This window comes from Salmo salar, chromosome ssa04 (assembly GCF_905237065.1).
Source record: "Salmo salar chromosome ssa04, Ssal_v3.1, whole genome shotgun sequence".
Taxonomy (NCBI): Eukaryota; Metazoa; Chordata; class Actinopteri; order Salmoniformes; family Salmonidae; genus Salmo; species Salmo salar.
Genome location: NC_059445.1, coordinates 29,390,749 through 29,414,603, shown reverse-complemented (window position 1 = coordinate 29,414,603; position 23,855 = coordinate 29,390,749). Strand labels below are relative to the sequence as shown.

At 42.9% G+C, this 23,855-nt stretch overlaps 1 protein-coding gene across 5 annotated transcripts; it reads left to right on the top strand.

Annotated features, from left to right (window-relative positions):
* The first annotated feature begins 885 nt into the window (after positions 1-885).
* LOC106602719 (pre-mRNA-splicing factor ATP-dependent RNA helicase DHX15) lies at positions 886-16,598 on the top strand. Of its 5 annotated transcripts, none has more exons than XM_045716791.1 (14): positions 886-904; positions 3,965-4,313; positions 5,038-5,231; positions 5,831-5,990; positions 7,037-7,255; positions 7,497-7,664; positions 7,910-7,996; positions 11,825-11,974; positions 12,269-12,377; positions 12,605-12,796; positions 14,490-14,612; positions 15,412-15,602; positions 15,737-15,906; positions 16,115-16,598. In XM_045716791.1, the coding sequence occupies exons 2-14, from the start codon at positions 4,095-4,097 to the stop codon at positions 16,230-16,232; spliced, it is 2,100 nt and encodes a 699-aa protein (XP_045572747.1). In that variant the 5' UTR covers positions 886-904; positions 3,965-4,094; the 3' UTR covers positions 16,233-16,598. The 5 variants fall into 5 exon arrangements, with proteins under 5 accessions (XP_045572747.1, XP_014051005.1, XP_045572746.1 ...); XM_014195530.2 differs by lacking the exon at positions 886-904 and adding an exon at positions 1,393-1,483; XM_045716790.1 differs by lacking the exon at positions 886-904 and adding an exon at positions 1,407-1,425.
* Positions 16,599-23,855: the final 7,257 nt, after the last annotated feature.

Sequence of the window (23,855 nt, the reverse complement as noted above, 5' to 3'; positions counted from 1 at the left end):
AACTGCTTGATGCAATTTCAATTCTCTCTTGTTCAGATATCGGTAAGTGGACTGGAGGCAGGGCATGAAGGGATAACGAATCCAGTTGTTTGTGTCATCCGTTTCGGGAAAGTACCTGTATAATTGCGCACCCAAGTCACTCAGGTGCTTCACAATATCACATTTGACATTGTCCGTAAGCTTGAATTCATTTGCACACAAAAAATCATACAATGATTTAAAGACCTGTGTGTTGTCCTTGTTAATGCAGACAGAGAAGAGCTCCAACTTCTTAATCATAGCCTGAATTTTGTCCTGCACATTGAATATAGTTGCGGAGAGTCCCTGTAATCCTAGATTCAGATCATTCAGGAAAGAAAAAACATCACCCAGATAGACCAGTCCTGTGGGAAATTCATCATCATACAAGAGGTCAGACAAGTGAAAATGATGGTCAGGAAAGAAAACTTTAAGCTTGTCTCTGAATTAAGAAAACGTGTCAATACTTTGACCCTTGATAACCAGCTCTCTTCTGTATGTTGTAAAAGGGTCACATATAGTGCAGAAAATACACGAGAGTTCAGGGGCTTTGCTTTAACAAAGTTAAAGTGTATTTGTAATTTTCTAATAGGCTGTGTGATGTGATCTACAATTTCTTGTCACAAAGAATATTCAATATTCTGAAAACAAGTAGCCTAGTCCTAGAGACAGAACGTAAAACCTGCAGATCTTACGATAATGTAGACCATTTTCTCAGTGCACGCATCCAAATCAGTGTTGCCATCTCCTCAGTAAGGAAAGTAGCTATTGATTGTCCTAAAAGTCGCTAAATGACGTCATCAACTAATTTGCATAATTGGCAATGTGCATGTAATTGTGAAGGACGCTGTAGGAGAAAGGAATAACGTCGTGGGAGAGACAAAAAGTGAGTAAAAAACACCCTAAATATGTTTAGAAGTACAAATGAACTTTCTTCTGTCAATTCTTGTTTTTTTTTATGTCAAAATTCCAACCCTCCTGCTTTATCGGTGCTTGGGACCGGCAAAAGTGACCCAAAAGTGACACACTGGCGGAGTTAGTTAGTTTTTTATTTAGTTTTTTTTAGTTTAGTTTTCTTAATTTGGTTTAGTTTTTAACTTTATGGTCCACTTAGGAGCCTACAACAAGTCACAGTAAAACATGAAAATGTTTAACCATAACATTTGTTTTTGTATACAATCTACATTAACAATCTAAAAATGGACCAAAAAGAGACAATAGAAAAACTGGCAATGGCAATGTGAGAAAATTATGGTAACTAGTCTGGCCCTAATTCAGGTAAAACAAAATTATGTAAACCAGGGCTGCATCAGCCAACAGCAGCTCCCCACATGCTGGATTCATTTGCAGTCTGGATGAGGAGGGGTGAACATCTGCTCTGACTGCAGCGCGAGGACTGGGCCGCCTGTGAGTGCTTTGGGACTGGGGTAGGGCCCACAGCAGCACCCGCTGCTCATTGAGAAGAGTAAGAACGATACGTGCTTTCACGTCAGTCTCCAATAACACCAGAAAAAGTCACTAGATTTGTCGCTAGTCGCTTTTTTGAAAATGTGTCGCTAGAGGGGTCTGAATACTCGCTAAATATAGTGACCTAGTGGCTATTCAACTGTGCTGAAACATAGTGTAACGACCCTGGGTTTATAAGCGCGGAAATCGACTCTGCCGCTCGAGCATGCTTTTGCGGCACAGTCGATAGCGCGCCGGACTTGGGGCTTGAAGGTCGAGGATTCGAGACCTGCTCCCTGCTTGCTGTTTCATTACATTGGTGTCGGAAGTGATCGGACGTTGCATCCACGACAGTGCGTGTGCTTGGCCGGTGAGCGCGTTCCTGTAAGACGTTGGTCGCAAGCTAGCGCGAGGACGCGCTCTTTGAAAGGAGGGAGTAGTGTAACGACCCTGGGTTTATAAGCGTGGAAATCGACTCTGCCGCTCGAGCATGCTTTTGCGGCACAGTCGATAGCGCGCCGGACTTCGGGCTTGAAGGTCGAGGGTTCGAGACCTGCTCCCTGCTTGCTGTTTCATTACTATATGAAGGAGTCTGTCTGACCGTGTAACAACTGTTATGGCGCAATGATACAGAGGATGGCAGCAGTGAGCAACACATTTGTTACTGTTTTACCGAAGATGTTTTATAACTAAACCAATATAGACCATCGCCCCTCGTTTCCAATGGGGAACAAATTACCAATAGTTGGCAGAACAAGCAAGGAGGTGGGCAGATTCAAGCACGAGCTAGCGAGATCCTATTGGCGTGTTCTATCATAATCTGCATATTTCCGTTAGGGAACACCAATTCTGTGAAGTGAACGTGTGCAAGAACTCAATTCGTCTTTGCGCACCTTCTAAACAACGCGATTTAAAAAAAAAACGTTTGCAAAGGGCAAAGTCTACAATACTTAGTCTACCATGTTCATAACAGATTCCAGTTTTGTGAACAGAAAACTTTATTGAGATCAAATGTTTCATCGATAAGAAAATTTGCAGAATATCTGCCAAAATCCATCTCCTCCCACTGCCCACTAGCGAGTGGAAACGCCAAGCGGATGCTTCACATTGTTAATCCAGTGAAATATCTGTGTCATTGTTTTAGTCTGTGGTTTTACCCTCTGCAGGACCACAACCAACGAGCTAAAACAAACTGCTTCCGGGTTACCCGAATTTGCTTCCTCGCGCGGATCACTGTAACGAGCCGGTTGTAAGGAAACTAGCTAAATATACGCTGTTATTTTACATCTGTGTTTATTCATCATGTCTAAAAGACACCGTTTAGATTTAGGCGACGACTACTCAAATAAAAAGAGATCTGATGGGTAAGCTTCTCGTTTCATGCATCTACTGTCTTTCGGGTAGCAAGTTGTTGCTAGCGAACGGCTAGCTTGCTTTGTTTAGCTAGGTACCAACCGGCAAATATTGCGCCTTACTAGTTATCATTTATAAACTGGGTACTTTGTAGAGATGATACACGATTAGCTACATATCCGCGAGTTTCCTGTGTTAATCAGCCTGTGACGCTTGTGTAGTCATGTTGACAAGGCACGTGTTGATGTTCTGCGGCCTAGCGCTAACGTTACACAGAGTAAACTGGCTAGCCATAATGTTAACTCAATTCCACGATGTCTTTACATCAACGGAGTTGGGTGGACTGGAGCTCCGACGTCACATACAATTGAGTTTTTTATTTAAAAAAAACTACGGCACCCCAAAAAGTAGCCCGCAATTATGCGACACGTTGTCATTTTCTGTGACATCGGAGCTCCAGTCCGCCCACGTCTTCGCTCAACTCTGTTATGTACACGAGTTGGGTGGCAGGTAACCGAAAGGTTGCCAGTTCTAATCCCTGAGCCGACAAGGTGAAAAATCTGCCTTTGAGCAAGGCAGTTAATCACCCACAGGTGCCCAATGTGGCAGCCCCATGCACTTCTCTGATTCAGAGGGGTTGAGTTTTGGTTGGGCCTTGTGGGCAATTGACGATAAATGTAATCCTTTAACCATGGAGTTGGGGTTTGTTTGGCAATTAATTGGCTATTTCTCAAGTTCAGGAACTAGCCTCTCAGCTGCAAGATAGCCAAATAACCAACACTTGCGTATTCTAATATTGCATCCAACTTGCATTAGCATTAGCGCATAATCTGATTTAATCTACATACAATAGTCTTTTGGGGACCAGGTGAAAAACGTGCATATTTGGATTCCATGAATGGGCCATCTGTAAAAAATTTCCTGCTGTAGAATGGTCAATGAATAATATAAATACACTGATTATTGAGTAATAATTCTTATTGACATAACCCCAAATATAAGAATATATAACTGAATTTGTTTTTGTCATTGAGTTTTTATAAACACACTATGCACATTTTGTAAATGTCCCACTACATTAAAGTGTACTCTATTTCAAGTAATATACTATCGTGGGTTGACTTATGTATATTCTTCTATTTTTCAGGAAAGACAGAGATCGCGACAGGGACCGTGACGAGCGCTCTAAAGACAGGGAGAGGGACAGGGACCGCGACAGAGATCGGGACCGGGACCGAGATAGGGACGTGAAGCCCTCTGTCGTGCCCCCCAACACCATGATGGCCGGGGGAGGCATGCTTCCTCTCAAGCAGACAGCCATGCAGCAGCAGATCAACCCATTCACAAACCTGCCCCACACGCCACGCTACTATGAGATCTTGAAGAAGAGGCTGCAGCTGCCTGTGTGGGAGTACAAGGAGCGCTTCAATGACATCCTGGCACGCCACCAGAGCTTTGTGCTTGTCGGAGAGACGGGCTCCGGGAAAACCACACAGGTGCAGTTCTGTTCAATAGTCCTTAAACAGGGATTGACATTAAGGTCTAAACGGCTCTTCGCATTGGGCAAGTCAGGAGTATTTTTTTGGGTTGGCCGAAAGATTATGATCACTTATTTTCACCTACCCACTGGAGGAACCAGAAAGACCAAACTACTAGAATTCTTTGCATTTTGGTTATCTGTAAAAAAAAATATATATATATATATCTCCCCTGCCCAATGGGGCAACTTGCCTGACTGCTCAGGTCACTTTCCCCGGGAAATAGGGAAACCCTTAATGTTAATCTCTGGCTTAAATTCTTCTGTTTCTACTTTGCAGAGGTGCTTCATTTGCATTTTTGCATTGGTAAAACTTCACGCTTGTAACAGAAGAAGCAGTTTGGATTTACTTTTTTAGTTTGATCTCCGGTTCCCTCTGTGTTTGTGTTTCTGATGGAATCAGATGGGTGATATTGCTTACTGTACACCTTTCACCCCCCCCCCACACACACACACACACACACATGCCATTGACGGCCAAGTGGTTACATCACTGTGTTGTTTACACCTACTCTGTTCCCTCAGATATGCAAACACAGAAGAGGTAGAGTATAAGGGCCGTTTGTAATTAGGCATTCCAGTCAATTGTCTCCCTCCCCTCCAAACCAATGCACTTTGAAATATGTTTGTTGTTTCAGTTAGACAGACACATCCATAACATGCCCTCCCTTTTCCCTCCTCAGATCCCCCAATGGTGTGTGGACATGGTGAAGGGCTTGGGTGGCCCCAAGAAGGCGGTGGCCTGTACCCAGCCCAGAAGGGTGGCAGCCATGAGTGTGGCCCAGAGGGTGGCCGACGAGATGGATGTCATGCTGGGCCAGGAGGTGGGCTACTCCATACGATTCGAGGACTGCAGCTCTGCCAAGACCATACTGAAGTAAGCGACTTCTTGTCTGGATAGTAGAGGCTACATCAGAGTTATTCAATTCCAGGCCTAAACACTTCCGGTTTTCATTCTTGCATACTACCAGGATCATAATTATTAGGGCACGCACATAGCAAAGCGCTGCAAGATGTTATGCAACGAAATTAGAAAATGATCATTTGTTATTGCATAAGTTCAGATGGTACCTCTGTTTCACTCAGTTTTTAAAAGTTTTCTTCTGTTTTCTGCCTACTGAACACAACATGGGTAAAACCAAAAAAACTAAGCATTTTGGCCCTTCAGAACTGTAATTTGAATACCCCCAGAATACATGATCCAAGAATTTGGGGTCACATTAATTCAATTCAACACACACAGCTTCAGTCAAAATACTTTGGACATGCTTAATGAATAAGAATTGAGTTATTTTAGACTATTGTGGTCAACAAGTATTTGGTATAGTGTTGCAGCTGCACACTAAAAGAGAGCAAAGGTTGTTTATATTTATTCATTTTGAAGAGGCATAAGATCAATGAACACATTTTGGAGTTCAAGCCATCAGTAGGTCAGCATCTGCTATGTTTTAAATCGTGTGTGCTTTCCCCTTTAAGGTATATGACAGACGGTATGTTGCTTCGGGAAGCCATGAACGACCCCTTGCTGGAGCGGTATGGCGTGATCATCCTGGATGAGGCCCACGAGAGAACGCTGGCCACGGACATCCTAATGGGAGTACTGAAGGAGGTGGTCCGACAGAGGTCAGACCTCAAGGTACAGCCTCCGAGTCCAGGGGGGAATCTCAAGTCTTTCCTCGATTTCTCATTTCCTTGATTTTGGATATTCTCCTTTGTGTTTTGAGAAAGAGGCGAGGAATCAAGGAAAGACAAATGAGGGTTGGTATCTTTTTGTTGTTGTTGCATTTAGTCAATTCTGGAGATAAATTTGATTCATTAGTTTAATTTAAATTAGCTTGTTTGTGGATGGAGTTAAAATGGCATTGACCATAACTGAATGAGTCGCATGAAGAAAAAAAATCACATATGAATTGTACATTTTGCTTTACCGTTGAAATTATTTTCAAGTCCCAAAACAACCCCTGGCTTAGCCCATTCCCCATGCCTCTACAAAAGGCCAAAATAGCCTCTGAACATGCCAATTGGCACGTTTTTCTGTTGCTTATTAGATAAATGAGTTTTCTGTCTTGGTGTGTTTCCTGACAGATTCTACATTTGGTTAGTTTGTCGCCCATGAGACACTGTAGACACGGAAGCCTATTTCACTTCCGCAAAATCTCCAGAATGATTGTAAGATACGGTAACTCAAGAAATCTGTTAAGACATTTTTGCAGAGGATGTTTTAGTTGCGCAATTTTACGTGTAAGTTGTTTGTGCAGTATTTGCAATCACCACAGCTGTTCACTCCCATGATAGTGGGAAAATGGACATTGTCAAATCAAAACCCAACCTTAATTGATCCATTGTGACGCACTGATTATCCAAACTGTTTTAGACGACACGAGAATAACTCTTTCTGACTCATATCGATGCCACATAGGCCGTTTTCAAAGGGATTTCCTTGCTTTTTAAGAAAGGCATTCGCTCTTTAAGGGTTATGTTTTTGGATTGCTTTTGACTTACCTTAGTCCCAATGTAATTTAGCCTAGTTATTTGCTCGCCCATTCTAGATCCCTATTCAAACGTAGATGTTTCCCTCTTTGGGTCCCATAGTCAGGATTTCACTATTGTACACTAAAAGTGGCATTGCAACAATCTTTAACAACCACAAAGCATTAACAGGAATATGTTCTTTGCCCACAGGTGATTGTGATGAGTGCCACGTTAGACGCCGGGAAGTTCCAAGTGTACTTTGACAGCTGTCCGCTGCTGACCATTCCCGGACGCACACACCCCGTGGAGATTTTCTACACCCCAGAGCCGGAGCGGGACTACCTGGAAGCCGCCATCCGCACGGTCGTTCAGATCCACATGTGTGAGGAAGAGGAGGGGGACTGTTTGCTGTTCCTCACTGGACAAGAGGTATACTTCCACCCCTTCTCAAATGCATTCCAGATAGTTTGAGTTGGTTCGCTGTTCAAGAGATATACCTCCAGCCCTTCTCGTATGCAGTCAAGATGGTTCAGTTCAGTGTTGAAGAGTGATATTGACAACACCAAGGTTGTCGCCTGAATATAAGTTGAATTGTAGGGGGTGGTTTAACTTTCAGGATACCTGTCTGCTGCTCAACATGAATATTGCCTGTCTCTGAACTGTCTATCAGGAAATTGACGAGGCATGTAAACGGATCAAACGGGAGATCGACGACTTGGGACCTGAAGTCGGAGACATCAAAGTCATTCCACTATATTCCACACTGCCTCCCCAGCAGCAACAAAGAATCTTTGAGGCCGCACCCCCCAGGAAGCCCAGCGGTGCGATAGGAAGAAAGGTAGACCAGCAGAACACTGCAAAAACAGGGTTGTGTTCAGTAGGAAGAAAACATTTTGGAACTGAGTGAAATGTGAAGGTACTTCCTGAACTTGTACAATCAGATTTTAATTTTCCATTTCAAAATGTTTTGCTATGTGGTGCCCTACTGAATACAACCCAGGTTTCATACATTGGTGCTTGTTTATCACCAAATATTTACAATGGCTTATGATGTAAGTGCTAAACCCAATACCTGTTCCCTAGGTTGTGGTTTCGACAAATATTGCTGAGACATCCCTTACCATCGACGGAGTGGTGTTTGTGATCGATCCCGGTTTTGCCAAGCAAAAGGTAGGCTGCTACTCCTCTCCCTCTAATTTTTTACCTTACCTCTCATTTAAAACCCAGAGGGAATACCTGGCACTAGTACTACGAACTTGTACTTTTTTCAATAACAGGGACACTTGAACTGTCTGTAGTCCACAATCTGAGCACAATGTAATAATAGTTCATTAACTTCTCTGGGCTAGGTGGGACGTGAACGTCCCACACTATTCAACAGCCAGTGAAATAGCATGGCGCAAAATACAAAACAGCAAAAATCTCATAATTTCATTTTCTCAAACAATCAACTATTTTACACCATTTTAAAGATAAGACTCTCGTTAATCTAACCACATTGTCCAATTTCAAAAAGGCTTTACGGCGAAAGCATAACATTAGATTATGTTAGGACATAAACTTCACAAGAAAATCCACAGCCGTTTTCCAAGTGAGGACATGCATCACAAAAACCAAAAGTACAGCTAAAATATTCACTAACCTTTGATCTTCATCAGATGGCACTCATAGGACTTCATGTTGTACAATACATGTATGTTTTGTTTGATAAAGTTCATATTCATATCCAAAAAACAGCATTTTACATTGGCACGTGATGTTCAGAAAATCTATTCCCACCAAAACCTCCGGTGAATGTGCACATCAATTTACAAAAATACTCATCATAAACGTTGATAAAATTTACAACAGTTATTGAAAGATTTATAGATACACTACTCCTTGACGCAAACGCTTTGTCAGATTTCAAAATAACTTTTCGGAGAAAGCACATTGTTCAATATTCTGAGTACATAGCTCAGCCATCGAAGCAAGCTATACAGCTACCCACCAAGTTCTGGCATCAACAAAACTCTGAATTAGTATTATAAATATTCTCTTACCTTTGCTGATCTTCGTCAGAATGCACTCCGAGGACTGCTACTTCCACATGAAATGTTATTTTTGTTCGAAATAATCATTGACTGAGCTCCTATTCTCTGCCCGGTTACAGGAGAATGATGGAAAAACTTTCTGAAGGCTGTTGACAGCCAATGGAAGCCTTAGGAAGTGCAACGTGACCCCACAGACACTAGTTTCGATAGGGATTCAAAAGAACTACAATTCTCAGATTTCCATTCTTCCTGGTTGGATTTTTCTCAGGTTTTTGCCTGCCATATGAGTTCTGTTATACTCACAGACATCATTCAAACAGTTTTAGAAACTTCAGTGTTTTCTATCCAAATCTACTAATAATATGCAAATATTTGACTCTGGGCCCGAGTATTAGGCCGTTTACTCTGGGCACGCTTTTCATCCGAAATCGAAAATACTGCCCCCTATACCTTGACAGGTTAACCAGGTTTCCATCCAACCATTTCAAGCGGATGAATTACCTGACGCATAAAACAACTCCTGACAGGCATTATAAAAACAATGTTATCAGTAAAGTTTCCCAATGTCGACAAAACAAAATACGAAAGACAAGATAGGATCTTTTTGTTGTTGTCTGTGAAATAGATTTTGCGACAATTGTGGTAGAAATGCTTTTATGTGCAAATATTGATTTAAAAACCATCATACTTTTGGCCATGAAGTGTATATGGACACCCCTTAGTGGATTCATCTATTTCAGCCACACCCGTGTATAAAATCGAGCACACAGTCATGCAAATCCCAAAGACAAACATTGGCAGTAAAATGGCCCGTACTGAAGAGCTCACTGTCTTTCAACGTGGCACTGTAATAAGATGCCACCTTTCCAACAAGTCAGTCCTGCTAGAGCTGCCCCGGTCAACTGTAAGTGCTGTTATTTATTATGAAGTGGAAAAGTCTAGGAACAACGGCTCAGCCGCTAAGTTGTAGGCCACACACACTGCTGAGGGCTGTAGCGTGGGAAAATGGTCTGTTCTTGGTTGCAACACTTACTACTGAGTTCCAAACTGCCGCTGGAAACAATTTCGACATAAGAACTGTTTGTCGTGAGCTTCATTAAATGGGTTTCCATGGCCGAGCAGCCGCACACAAGCCTAAAATCACCATGCGCAATGCCAAGCGTTGGCTGGAGTGGTGTAAAGCTCACCGCCATTTGGACTCTGTAGCAGTGGAAACAAGTTCTCTGGAGTGATGAATCATGATCTGGCAGTCCGACAGACAAATCTTGGTTTGGCATATGCCAGGAGAACGCTACCTGCCTGACTGTGTAGTGCCAACTGTAAAGTTTGGTGGAGGAGGAATAATGGTCTGGTGCTATTTTTAATGGTTCGGGCTAGGCCCCTTATTTCCAGTGAAGGGAAATATTAACGCTACAGCATACAATGACATTCTAGATGATTCTGTTCTTCCATCTTTCTGGCAACAGTTTGGTGAAGGCCCTTTCCTGTTTCCACATAACAATGCCCCGTGTACAAAGCGAGGTACATACAGAAATGGTTTGTCAATCGGTGTGGAAGAACTTGACTGGCCTGCACAGAGCCCTGACCTCAACCCCATCGGACAGCTTTGGGATGAATTGGAACGCAGACTGCGAGCCAGGCCTAATCGCCCAACATCAGTGCCCTACCTCACTAATGCTCTTGTGGCTGAATGGAAGCAAGTCTCCGCAGCAATGTTCCAACATCTAGTGGAAAGCCTTCCCAGAAGAGTGGAAGCTGTTATAGCAGCAAAGGGGGGACCAACTCCATATCAATGCCCATGATTTTGGAATGAGATTGTGCCAATGTAGTTTCTAAGTGAACTTAGTCATGTGATATGTTTTGTTGTACTACCACCACGACTCGAAAAAGCGTGCAGAGTTTATAGGCAGATGGAATAAGTTATGATGAACTTTATAGCTTATGTCTTTACTTGGTGGTTAAGTGCACTGTGATGAGCTTCATGCAAATTTCCACTAAATATCGATGGTAGGGGATCATTTGAATGATGCTGGTGACATGATGACCGGTTTGCTTGGCTGCCAATTATCAATTAAAAAGGATCTGGCTTTTATCATATAACCTACCCTGTCCACTTTATCAGCAAACTGTCTGTAGAGCATGCGGCAAAAAGATATTGGGCAAGTTTGCTATATTATCGCAACAGTTTTTGGGACAAAATCATCGGTGGAGTTGAAAATGCAATGGAAACCCATTTAACTTAGATTATTTAATTCGGTACATGGGGAATTTTAACCGTAAAATTATTTTTAATGTTCACTACGTCATTACACACAGCCGTTTATCCTCAACAAGTCAGTTTGACGGAAACGCCCCTCTGGTGGGAAAATGTGCTTATCTGTCGCCAATTGTATGAAACCTAGCGACAGTACATTTTTGAGAACATACATTTGTCCCCTTATTACCTGTTTATTTTACCTGGGATTTGAACCAGAAACACTCCCGTTACTCATCCACCTCTCTGCCGTTGCAGACTAACACTTGTGTAATGGATTCCCCTTCGCCCCATTTCCAAATCCCTCCAACTGTACCTACAGATGAAGTGATAATGATTTTCACCTGTACATCTGTGGTACAGTTTAAGTAATGAATGTTTGATTTAAGATTATCTCTAGAAGTGCTGTCCATGTCATTCACTGTGGACTTAACTGTTAAGTTCATGTTTTAAGGATCCCTATATTTCTGTTATTACGGTGCTATCACTCTGTTGTTAGTATGCCTGCACAGTAGTCTCACTGGAGATGGACCTGACTTGAGTGTGATGGTGACTATGTACTGTGGTCATACGGTGAAGTAAACATTGTTAAACTGGAACCTGGTCGTGGTGTCATTTTGAGTTAACATTACCCAACGTGGAATCAGCATCCAGCATTTTTTTATAAAATAAGACTTGAGTAAGAATGTTGTCTACACCTGTAACCCACAGGTGTACAACCCTCGTATCAGAGTGGAGTCTCTCCTGGTCACGGCGATCAGCAAAGCCTCAGCACAGCAGAGGGCGGGCCGTGCCGGCAGGACACGGCCAGGGAAGACTTTCCGCCTCTACACTGAGAAAGCCTACAAGACCGAGATGCAGGTGAACTGCCCTGGATTGTAGAAGTGTTGGGGCAAAGTATACGGTCTAATGAAATATTGAATAAAATTGTTATCTTATGGATAATGTTGAGGACAATTAATTTATTAAGGAAATGTTTATAGTCTAACGGATCTCATGTGGTATTTTACAGAAGCCTGTTTCGGCCATTACGTTCAGCTCTTGTTAAACACATGATTTGGCAGAATTAGCCGACCTTGTTACACAACGGATTATATGATACCAGTAGAATGGCTTCATGTTCTACTGATCTGACTATTTTCCTTTCCACTACAGGACAACACGTATCCTGAGATTCTCCGGTCCAACTTGGGTTCTGTCGTGTTGCAGTTGAAGAAGCTGGGTATCGATGACCTGGTGCACTTTGACTTCATGGACCCACCAGGTGAGGAGCCAAGGTTTTGCTGGAATACTTGCCTGTTGGAAGTGCTACTTTAGTTTGAAACTGTTTCATTTGAAACTGACTGGCAGCCCTTTTTCTTGATATACCTCTTGACCAACCATTTTATCATAAAATATAATTTGTTGATTGATTCTTTGACAGACAGAAAAGTAAAAATGACAAAGAGATCAAACATGTTCTATGCTGTACTGATCACTTGCGCTCTCAAGCCCCGGAGACCCTGATGCGGGCACTGGAGCTGCTCAACTACCTGGCGGCGCTCAACGACGACGGCGACCTGACAGAGCTGGGCTCCATGATGGCAGAGTTCCCGTTGGACCCACAGCTGGCCAAGATGGTGATCGCCAGCTGCGAGTTCAACTGCTCCAACGAGATCCTCTCCATCACCGCCATGCTGTCAGGTAATGGCCCAGGGCCAGGATGGCTGACATCCAAAGTCGCCCAGTGCCCACCCTTGGCACCAGTTGGCACCCTCTCAACCCTGTGGGTTCCAATTTAATGCAAGATGGAGATCTCTAAATTGATTGTCTCCTCAGTGCTTTGTTAATGCTATTTGTTAATTCCTGGAAGAGTTAATTAATATTTTGGAAAAGTAAGGAGGTGGCCCACAGTTAAGGGGGCTTGCAGATCTAGTTAGCAAAGATGCTAGAAAGTATTAGATTTATATGGAGGGATCGAGTTAACAATATTTGGTAAGTATTCCTCAAATCAAAATGTGAGATAACAAAAAGCCAATTGTGGGAAACTTCCGCTGTAGAAGGCCCCATGGAAAAATACACTTTTTTTTTATCTACACAAAGGATTTGGATTGCTTACTGGTTAGATACTTGATTGATAATTAGCAATTTAAGGTGATGGTTGATGGAAAAGTAAACTGAAAGCCAATTGTATTCTGTATCAAATTGAAAAGTTGACCATGTTTCTTCCAGCTGCTTGAAATATGGGAGTGTTTATCATCAGTGCAATTGGGCAGGGCAGGCATCTCAATGTTGTGTTCTCAGATAAGTCTAAAACATTGCCTCTGCATTTGTTTAGTGGTTTGTCTATGGCTGCTTTAATGGTGTCTCTTGATGTGTTATTGGCCCAGTTGCACCGGCAGTACAAGATACCATGGCAAGAATTGTTGATTTTTTTTTATCGTCAAGATGTTGTCATGGTCTTACTCGTCAAATTTATTTCTCATCAAGACCTGATCTTTATTTTTGTTTTAAGTGAGATTTACACATTTTACAGGATTATTTGTTATCTGCATGTGGGTGGTTGATTTAGGTTATATTTAAGCTTTCTTGGCCCGTTTTGGTTTTACTACCGGGGGGAAACTATTTGCATTCAGTATGGCAAGATAGATTTCTGATTTTATCATATAGAATGTTCAGTGTTTGGACTTTTCACAGTATTTCAAATTGGCATTTCCCTCGTGTTTTACTCATACACATTTGTGATTTGGTTGTGGTCAATTCAGGAGATTCATAGAAATTCCAGTTCAGTACAAAGGCCATACATTTTTTGATTCTTGTAACGTTTCCTGAAATTCATGTTGAATTTGGTCTGCGACTGTAAAATGACTACCTTGAATGTCGAATATTCATTTAAACATGTATGAGTAAAGCAAAATTAGGCTTACAGGCGGAACATGAACGTAATGATTGGTGGTGTTGCAAAAACGCCCAATTTGGACATATTGATGTTCTTCCATACAAAGCCGTATGTCAGTAGTGACATCGTATAAGGACATCTATTTCCCTTTTATAACGTCAAGGCCATTGACTTGAATGTGAAATGGACTTGGATTCTCTTGAATGTTATACATATATACACTGTTCTCAAGTTCAATGCTCTTTTAACGCTCTGCAGGTGTGTGAAACCTCTTTGTTTTGCAGATGTGGTTAGGTGTTGACTCCCTTGACAAGCTAGTAGCCAGTCATCATGCAGTCGGAAGAGCCCCCCCTCATAAACACACCACTTGGTCCTGCCCTGCCCCCCTATGCTCTCTGTCAAGTTTTCTAGCTACAATAGGCCTTGTTCCTCTGTTCTGTGAATGCTTGACTCATCCCTATGGGCGTCTGTGTTGGGGCCCATACCAACCTTGTCTAGTCCCGCAGTGTTTCGTCCGCCCCACCGAGGCTAAGAAGGCGGCGGACGAGTCCAAGATGCGGTTCGCCCACATCGACGGAGACCACCTGACGCTCCTCAATGTCTACCACGCCTTCAAACAAAGTAAACATGGCCACCACAAACATCTTATTTTGATAGGGTAAAATTAATTAAAGGGACAGATTAGACTCCAAAATCAACGTTAATCAGATGTTTCAGACCTCAAAAGTGAGTCCACATCCTATGCCATCGGTTGTGTAGACCAACCTTGATTAATGAAAGACTAAAGATAAGCACCACATCTGGAATTAACATGGGATATTTGGATCTATAAATTGATGGCCTGATACATGGGCCATGTCTGAAATCTGTCTTGCCTACTTCTTACTAAAACAACATGCTGTGTACTTAATTTATTACTACATACTATTTAGAATGTACTGTTTAGTAAAAAACCAAATGCAGTAAGCAACAAATGTCACCCATCCTGAGAATGCACCATCTGATGAGCAATTCCCGCAATTCGTTCATTTGGGTACAGCGTGTCCCCTTATCTCATCAGCTGATAATCAGCTGTTGTCAAACACATGTGAGTCTGGAAAGACGATTCTCTTCCTCAAAAGCGTGCAGCAAATTCTACTAGAAAAGAAGCCAAAATGAGTATAACAAACATTCTGCATTTAAAGCATACTTGATTTTTACATTTATTTTACTATAAAACTTTCAGTTTTCGCATACCTAAAATGCCTACTATGTAGAACGCAAGTATGGGTAATCGGACATGGCCATGGACTTATTTCAACAGAAGATTAACTTTTGAAGACTGGTTTTTAAGTGTAATGTAACTTACTTTGAAACATGATGCTTATTTGACTTGCCGTTGCCTGTAACTTGGAGGTTGATCTTTGTTGTCGTTTCTCAGACCACGAGTCTACACAGTGGTGCTACGACAACTTTGTGAACTACCGTTCGCTGATGTCGGCCGACAACGTGCGCTCGCAGCTGTCCCGGATCATGGACCGCTTCAACCTGCCCCGGCGCAGCACCGAATTCACCAGCAGAGACTACTACATCAACATCCGCCGAGCGCTCGTCACAGGCTTTTTCATGCAGGTCAGTCGGTGCACAGCAGGGAAAGTTCCATTTCAATTAACTCTGAATTGCATGAATTGAAATTGAGTTAAGTGAACAAATATGATTTATCTCGCATTGTGTGCATTTTCTGAAATGTTTTCTTGTTTGCTTAGGTGGCTCATTTGGAGCGCACGGGCCATTATCTCACAGTCAAGGACAACCAGGTGGTCCAGCTACACCCGTCTACCGTCCTGGACCACAAGCCAGAGTGGGTGCTCTACAATGAGTTTGTCCTCACCACCAAGAACTACATTCGCACCTGCTCGGATATCAAACCGGAATGGTACGTTTGTGGTCATGAAGTATAACTCAGAAATGTCCACACAAATAAAACGATTAGCGAATACACTGTAAATAACAAGGGTTTTTGATAAGCGTCACATTTGTTTTGAAATGTTATCTCTTATGACTTACTCGTTTACAGGTAATGCTTTTATTGGATATTTTGATTATATTCTACAACTTTGCTTTAATTGATCTCATCTCCCCAGGCTGGTGAAGGTTGCTCCTCAGTACTACGAAATGGGCAACTTCCCACAGTGTGAAGCCAAGAGGCAGTTGGAGCGAATTGTTGCCAAACTCCAGACCAAGGAGTATTCCCAGTACTGATTAACAGCGACTGGAAAGAGCTTGGCACAATTCATACTTTAAAGTTGTATCCTATCTTCAATCTTAATGTTTCTCTCGATTCAAGATATGATTTTTATAACTTTTTTGTTTGTGGTTTTTCTGTCCATTCAATAGCAACGTGTATAACTGTAAGCATTTATGAAATTGATCTCAATGGTGAATATTAGGCTATTCTGATTAGAGATTTTCGAAAAGGAATACAATTAACATGTTAAGCATGAGCATTCATGTGGATATTGTTGATGTTCCTCTAGGAAATTGTGAACCCTGAGAAAGTGTACTTGCCTAGGTTGTCCTTGTTTCTTCAATAAAGGAGCTTCGACTTGAATAAAACAATGAATAATAGCTCATGGTCTTTGAATGTCTAAAATGTTTAACTGTAAATTATTAACCTGTATACCCAGGGGTGAAAGTGGATTTAAATTCTTACTGGTATGGGAATTACTACAAAAAAATGTTATGGGTCTAATCATATAATTACATATAAAATCCCTATTCATTTAGTGATCTCCGTGGGCCAAGTAGGCCTATAAAGATTTGTCATAACTCTGATCATGTGTTTATACCACATTAAAAGGTAATACAACTACTTATGTTTTCATCTGATCTTCAAAACGCTCTCCTGTTGACTACCGGGGCATATTTCACCTCATTAAATTCCAGCATCCAAACAGTGCACCTGCAATTTGATGAATGGAAAGCAACATCTGTTAAAAAACCAAAACGTGTAATGACGTTCAGCGATTGTCATTAGGCACACTACACTTATAGCCTGAATTGATGCATCCAGTGCTGTATGTGCGCTTCTCTGTCTGCACTTCTGTCTGGGCCACATATCTCCGCCTTGATAACATTTTAGTGTTCTTGTTGAACCACGATGCAATTTGGAGAGTATACTGCACATTTTGAAGTCAATTTGCTCATGTTTATGCAGCTGACATGTGGTAATGTTAAATAATGGTGCAATTGCCTACAGTTTTCTCGACAGTTTTAATTATTGTGCTAGGCATGTGTTTTACTGGTATGGCGTACCCCCACTATTTATTTTGCCGGGACACCGGACCATACCATCTTACTTTCACCCCTGAGTATACCTTACATTTGCATTGCTGAACATATCAATGACCTTTGAATCCCAAGCTCGTACATTGATAAATAAATTGATAGAAAAGGTCATGACGAGGTTCCAGCTTCGGCATGTTTACTTAGTTTAGTCTGTGCATGTTATACGTAACTATGGATGCCCACAAGGAACATCTTACTACATCTTCCCTTCTTATGTACAAGAAGTCAACATTCCTAACATTGAAAAATAACTTCAATGCAATTTGAGAACAAGTATTCTTTAACAATGCTACTTCACATCCAGAAACTGTATGAAAGCATGAAATTACAGTCTGAACTCTTGGATAGTCTCTCTTTTTGCTGGGTATAGGTCCCCCCAACAGTATATTCTATTCACGTAATATAGTATTTTTGGGCGAGCTTGTGGCTCTGAGGATTCTCTCTCCATCCCCCTCTTTGTGCGTTGTCTGTGGCTGGATCTGGAAGTGCTCTGAGGTGTCTTGTTCCTTCTCTGAGCCTGTGTCCACCACATTTAAGTGTGGTGCATCTGCTTTCCGCAATCCTGTTGCTGGTGTCTTTGAGGTTGTAATCCACACACGTTGACCTTCTCACAGCCCAGTGTCTCTGATTAAAGTCTACAGTTTGTGTTTGTTTCAGCTGTTTGTCCCTCAGGGAATGCCTTCCTGTTAGGCTATTGGGGTTTGAGCTGAGCTGGCGAGACAGGCAATGGGGAACGCAGCCTCCTGCCCATAAGGAGCTTGGCAGGCAATGGCCCATGCAGTGGTGTGACCCTGTAAGCTAACAGCCCTGTACGGATCCTTGTTCTTTTTCAACAGTCCCTTGACTGTTTTCACAGCTCTCTCAGACTCACAGTTGCTTTGTGCGTGGTATTGGTTATTGGTCACGTATGAAGTCATATTGTGCTGAAAAAGCAGAAAAGGAGCTTGTGGAGAACTGGGAAGCGTTATCTTTAACCAGGACCTCAGCGACCACTGGCACAAATGTACTGTAATCCATTGATAACTCCAACTGATGTGGTTATGGGTGTCTTTGCTATTTCAATGTATCTTGATGATAGCTACCTACACAAATAGCTAGCTAGAACAAAGTGTTAATAAGATTAAAATTCATTAAAAAGATTTAAGAGCAATACAAATAAGTTGTCCACTAGCAGATAAGTCATTTTTCCAATAAAACACATATGCCGCTACCTATTTCAATGGCCATGTGTCCCTCATGCACTCTGTCTAGCATTTCCGGTTGTAAAGTTTCTGGGATTACGATACGTTGTACTATCATGAGAAGGTCCATTACAGTGGAAGTCACTTTGATGAATCCAATAGGGCTTCAGCAGCTGATAAAATTGTACTTTATTAATCCCCCAGAGGGGAAATCTGATTGTACCAGCCAATACTTACATTACCAGTAAATATACCATAAAAACACAAGGACACACAGATATTAAAAGTAGCACATCATCAATGGATATTAAAAAAAAAAGAAGTGTTTGTGTTCAAAAGTCTCATGGCATATGGTAAGAAGGATCTGCAGAAACTTTCTGTTTTTGCCCTGGGTAAAATAAATCTGTCTGCCATCGCATTGCAATGTTCCAGGCAGGTACTGTGGCTAGTGTTGGCCTCTATACTTCTAAGCTTTTTGAGGATCCATTTATCCAGCATGGGCTCTAGTTTGTCCTGGTTGGTGCCGATGATTGATCCAGCCTTCTTGATGATTTTGTTTAGCCTGTTTGCTTCCTCCCTAGTGATGTCCCCCCCCAACAGATTACACTGTAAAACAGGACACTAGCCACAACATAAAAAACATTTGGACCATTTTTGAGCAGACGTCAAAGGATCTGAGCTTCCTTAAAAACAATAGCCTTTGCTGAGCCTTTTTAAAAACCATGGAGGCAGTCTGCTGTGTAGCGAGTGAAGAGGAATGGTGACGTCCCCTGTGGGGCACCTGTGTTAGTGATGATCGTGTCTGAGAACGAGTGGTTCTGTAGTCTTTTATTTAACCTTTCTTTAACTAGGCAAGTCAGTTAAGAACAAATTCTTATTTACAATGACGGCCTACCCCAGCCAAACCCTAACTCAGACGACGCTGGGCCAATTGTGCGCCGCCCAATGGGACTCCCAATCACAGCCGGTTGTGATACAGCCTGGAATCGAACCAGGGTCTGTAGTGACGCCTCTAGCACTGAGATGCAGTGCCTTAGACCACTGTAGGTACACTAGAGGTAGACAGTGACTGCATGAAGATAAAGTGCAGGATCCTATTCAGCTATTCAGCACAGTCCTTGAGCACCTGGGGTCTGACTTCATCCGGTCCTGCAGCCTTCCTGGCATTTGTCAGTTTTAACTGTTTCCTTACCTGGTCAACAGTTCGAGTAATAGCAGGACTGCTGTTGTAACCTCTCCATAGACCCTTTTGTCTTTCTGTGGAGAAATCGCAGTTATCAAAGCGTGCAAAGAACTGGTTGAGCTCATTAGCTGGTGCCTCCACAGTTCCCTCAGCTGAACGCCCAACGTATCCAGTCATGAGCTGCATCCCCTTCCACACCTACCGGATGTTGTTGCGAGCAAACTGTTGCTCAATCTTGCACTTGAAGTCCCTCTTCCCAGCCCAGATCAATTGTTCTAATTCCTTCTGTATCACATTCACCCTGACTATGTCACCCATCAGGAATGCTTGTTTTTTCATATTGAGTGTGTTCTTAATGTCTCTTGTAATCCATGGTTTGTTATTGGGGAAGCACTTCACAGCTCTGTGGAACAACATTATCCACACAGAAGTTGATATAGTCAGCGATACTGTTGGATAGAAGGTTTATGTCACCACCAGAGGCATCAATGAATGTATTCCACTCAGTACACTCAAAGCATCCCCTCAAAGTTTCACAGCTGTCCTGTGACCATTTCTGTACCATGATGGTTTTGGGCTTCTGGTGCTGGACAAGTGGTCAGTACTTAGGCAGGAGGTGGATCATATTGATGCAGTTTCTCCTGCCTGGGCAAATCTATCCATTCTGGAAACAGAAGACAAAGGGCTGTGAGACAAGAGCTTAATCCTGGACACATGAAAAATAGGGTGTATACGGAGGGTACGGGGTAACAGCAGATGAACAGCAGTGGGACTAAGGACTCTAGAGATGGGGAAAGGACCAATGAAATGAGGGGAAAGTGGCAGGGGGTAACGATTCTTAACCGTGATGTCATTGAGGCCCCGGTAATCGATACATGGACACAGGGTCTTGTCTTTCTTCTCCACAAAGAAGAACCCTGCACCTGCAGGGGAGGCAGAACAGTGAATGCTCCCGGAAGACAGAGAGTCCTCATTGTACTCCTCCATGGCCTTGGTCTCAGGACCAGACAGGGAATATAGCCGACCTCGAGGCAGTGTGGTGCCCGGGAGGAAGTCAATAGTGCAGTCATAAGGACGATGCGGAGGAAGCACGAGCCTTGCTGAAAACCTCCAGGTTATGGTACTCTGAGGGAATGGAAGAGAAATCTGAGTCAGTACTTAAACCTGGAGGAGGATGTTCCAGGTGAGGCTGCACCTCCTTAACCTCTATGGGCTAGGTGGGACGCTTGCGTCCCACCTACTCAACAGCCAGTGTAATCCCGTGGCGCGTTATTCAAATACCTTAGAAATGCAAAACCTTCAATTTTTCAAAAATATGACTATTTTACACCATTTTAAAGATAAGACTCTCGTTAATCTAACCACACTGTCCGATTTCAAAAAGGCTTTACAACAAAAGCAAAACATTAGATTATGTCAGCAGAGTACCCAGCCAGAAATAATCAGACACCCATTTTTCAAGCTAGCATATAATGTCACATAAACCCAAACCACAGCTAAATGTAGCACTAACCTTTGATGATCTTCATCAGATGACAACCCTAGGACATTATGTTATACAATACATGCATGTTTTGTTCAATCAAGTTCATATTTATATCAAAAACCAGCTTTTTACATTAGCATGTGACTAGCATGTGACTAGCATTCCCACCGAACACTGCCGGTGAATTTACTAAATTACTCACGATAAACGTTCACAAAAAGCATAACAATTATTTTAAGAATTATAGATACAGAACTCCTCTATGCACTCGATATGTCCGAATTGAAAATAGCTTTTCGGTGAAAGCACATTTTGCAATATTCTCAGTAGATAGCCCGGCATCACAGGGCTAGCTATTTAGACACCCAACAAGTTTAGCACTCATCAAAGTCAGATTTACTATAAGAAAAATGTTATTATGTTATTATTTAATGTTATTATTCGTCAGAATGCACTCCCAGGACTTCTACTTCAATAACAAATGTTGGTTTGGTCCAAAATAATCCATCGTTATATCCAAACAGCGGTGTTTTGTTCGTGCGTTCAAGACACTATCCGAAAGGGTAAATAAGGGTGGCGAGCATGGCGCAATTCGTGACAAAAAAATTCTAAATATTCCATTACCGTACTTCGAAGCATGTCAACCGCTGTTTAAAATCAATTTTTATGCCATTTTTCTCATAAAAAAGCGATAATATTCCGACCGGGAATCTGCGTTTAGGTAAACAGACAAAAGAAAAGAAAGCATTCGGTCGACTCTGGCACGCGCCTAAGCCCATAGTACTCTGAGCGGCCACTTGCCAAAAGCGATAAAGTGTTTCAGCCAGAGCCTGCCTCGATATCGTTCAGCTTTTTCCCGGGCTCTGAGAGCCTATGGGAGCCGTAGGAAGTGTCACGTTATTGCAAAGATCCTCAGTCTTCAATAAAAAGAGCCAAGATGAAACACTACTTCTCAGACAGGCCACTTCCTGCATGAAATCTTCTCAGGTTTTGGCCTGCCATATGAGTTCTGTTATACTCACATACACCATTCAAACAGTTTTAGAAACCTTAGGGTGTTTTCTATCCAAAGCCAATAATTATATGCATATTCTAGTTACTGGGCAGGAGTAGTAACCAGATTAAAATTGGGTACGTTTTTTATCCGGCTGTGTCAATACTGCCCCCTAGCCCTAACAGGTTAAGGCAATGTGAGTGGTAAAACGGGCTCCAACCCAGGATTGAAACCGTGGTCCAGTCAATAACAGGGTTATGCTTCTGGAGCAATGAGAATCCCAAAACAACAGGGACATGGGGAGATTCGATGAGGAGAAGCTTTATGGACTCACTGTGATTGCCTGATACCCGCAAGTTAATGGGAACTGTGCTGTGCGTGCCCCTGCCAATGGAGCAGCCGTCCAATGCTCTGGCGTCTATGGGAATGGAGAGGAGTTGTGTGGAGATATCTAGCTCGGATACCAGGGTAGCGTCCATAAAACTTTCATCTGCCCCAGAGTCGATGAGCACCCGGAGAGAATTAGACCGGTCACCCCACAGCAGAAAAAAAGGGAGTACGAGTAATGGGAGTTAGAAACTTCCCAGTCTGGCCCACCAGCGTACTCGTTCCTACTGATGAGCCTGGTCTTTTGACTGGGCAGGTGTCTATGTAATGCCCCGCAGCACCACAATACAGACAACAGTTGGAGCTCAGCCTTCGTGAACGTTCCTTAGGCGATAATCTAGCTCTGCCTAGTTGCATAGGCTCCAGAGTAAATGAGTCACCCCTCGCCGTTGATTCCCGAGGGAGCTCGGTGGCTTCAGCTCCTCTCGGATATGCAGACATCAGGGACTTCCGGACTTCTTTGGAGGTGAGCAGGCTGCAGCAGATGAATGAGTCTGAACGAAACCCGACCTCCTCTCACTCCTGTAGACGCCCATCAATCCTAGTGGTTAGGGCAATGAGGTGATCGAGGTCCAAAGGTAACTCCCGAGCTGCGAGATCGTCTTTTATCTCCTCCGACAGTCAGTGAAGGAAAGTATCAAATAGGGACTCCGGATTCCAGACACTCTCGGTGGCCAACTGCGTAGTCTGCCACACTACGGGAGTCTTGACGTAATCCAAGTAGTTTTTGGGTCGCCTCTCTCCCGGATATTGGAGATATCCTCCCCTCCGTCATGAAAACTTTCAGATGACGACAAATGGCGGATTGTTGCTCCCAAACTGCCGTCGCCCAGGAGAGCACCCTTCCAGACATTAGCATAATCAGATACTCTATCTTCGAGCGATCCGAAGGGAACGAAGACAGTTGCATCTCAAAAACGAGGGAGCACTGAGAAAGAAATATCGCTCTGGAGGAGATAAGTGGGGTCCTCGGAGAGCCGGGGTTGGCTGTACCAACCCACCACTGGTAGAGGAATTACTGAGTGACTTGGAGGTCTCTGTTGTGGTATGCTGCCTGTGAGACAATCCACGGAATTGCTCCATTAACGTCTTGAAGCCCTGGTCGTGGCGTTCCGCCAGCGAATGGAGCCCTTCCATAAGATTCTGGAGTAGCTCCTTATGTCTTCCAACGGTGGCTCTATGCAGAGAGACAGTTTTGTGGAGCTGGTCTGAGTCTGCTGGGTCAGTCATGGCCAGGTCGTATTATAACGACACAGGGCGAGACCCAGATGCAGACACAGGAGGCAGATGGTTCGAGTCTCTGATA

Coding starts and splice junctions, on each gene's coding strand:
- LOC106602719 (XM_014195529.2), top strand. CDS start 2,767: ATGTCTAAAAGACACCGTTTAGATTTAGGCGACGACTACTCAAATAAA. Junction 5,991..7,036: donor GACAGAGGTCAGACCTCAAG/GTACAGCCTCCG, acceptor CTTTGCCCACAG/GTGATTGTGATGAGTGCCAC. Junction 12,797..14,489: donor CATCACCGCCATGCTGTCAG/GTAATGGCCCAG, acceptor AACCTTGTCTAG/TCCCGCAGTGTTTCGTCCGC.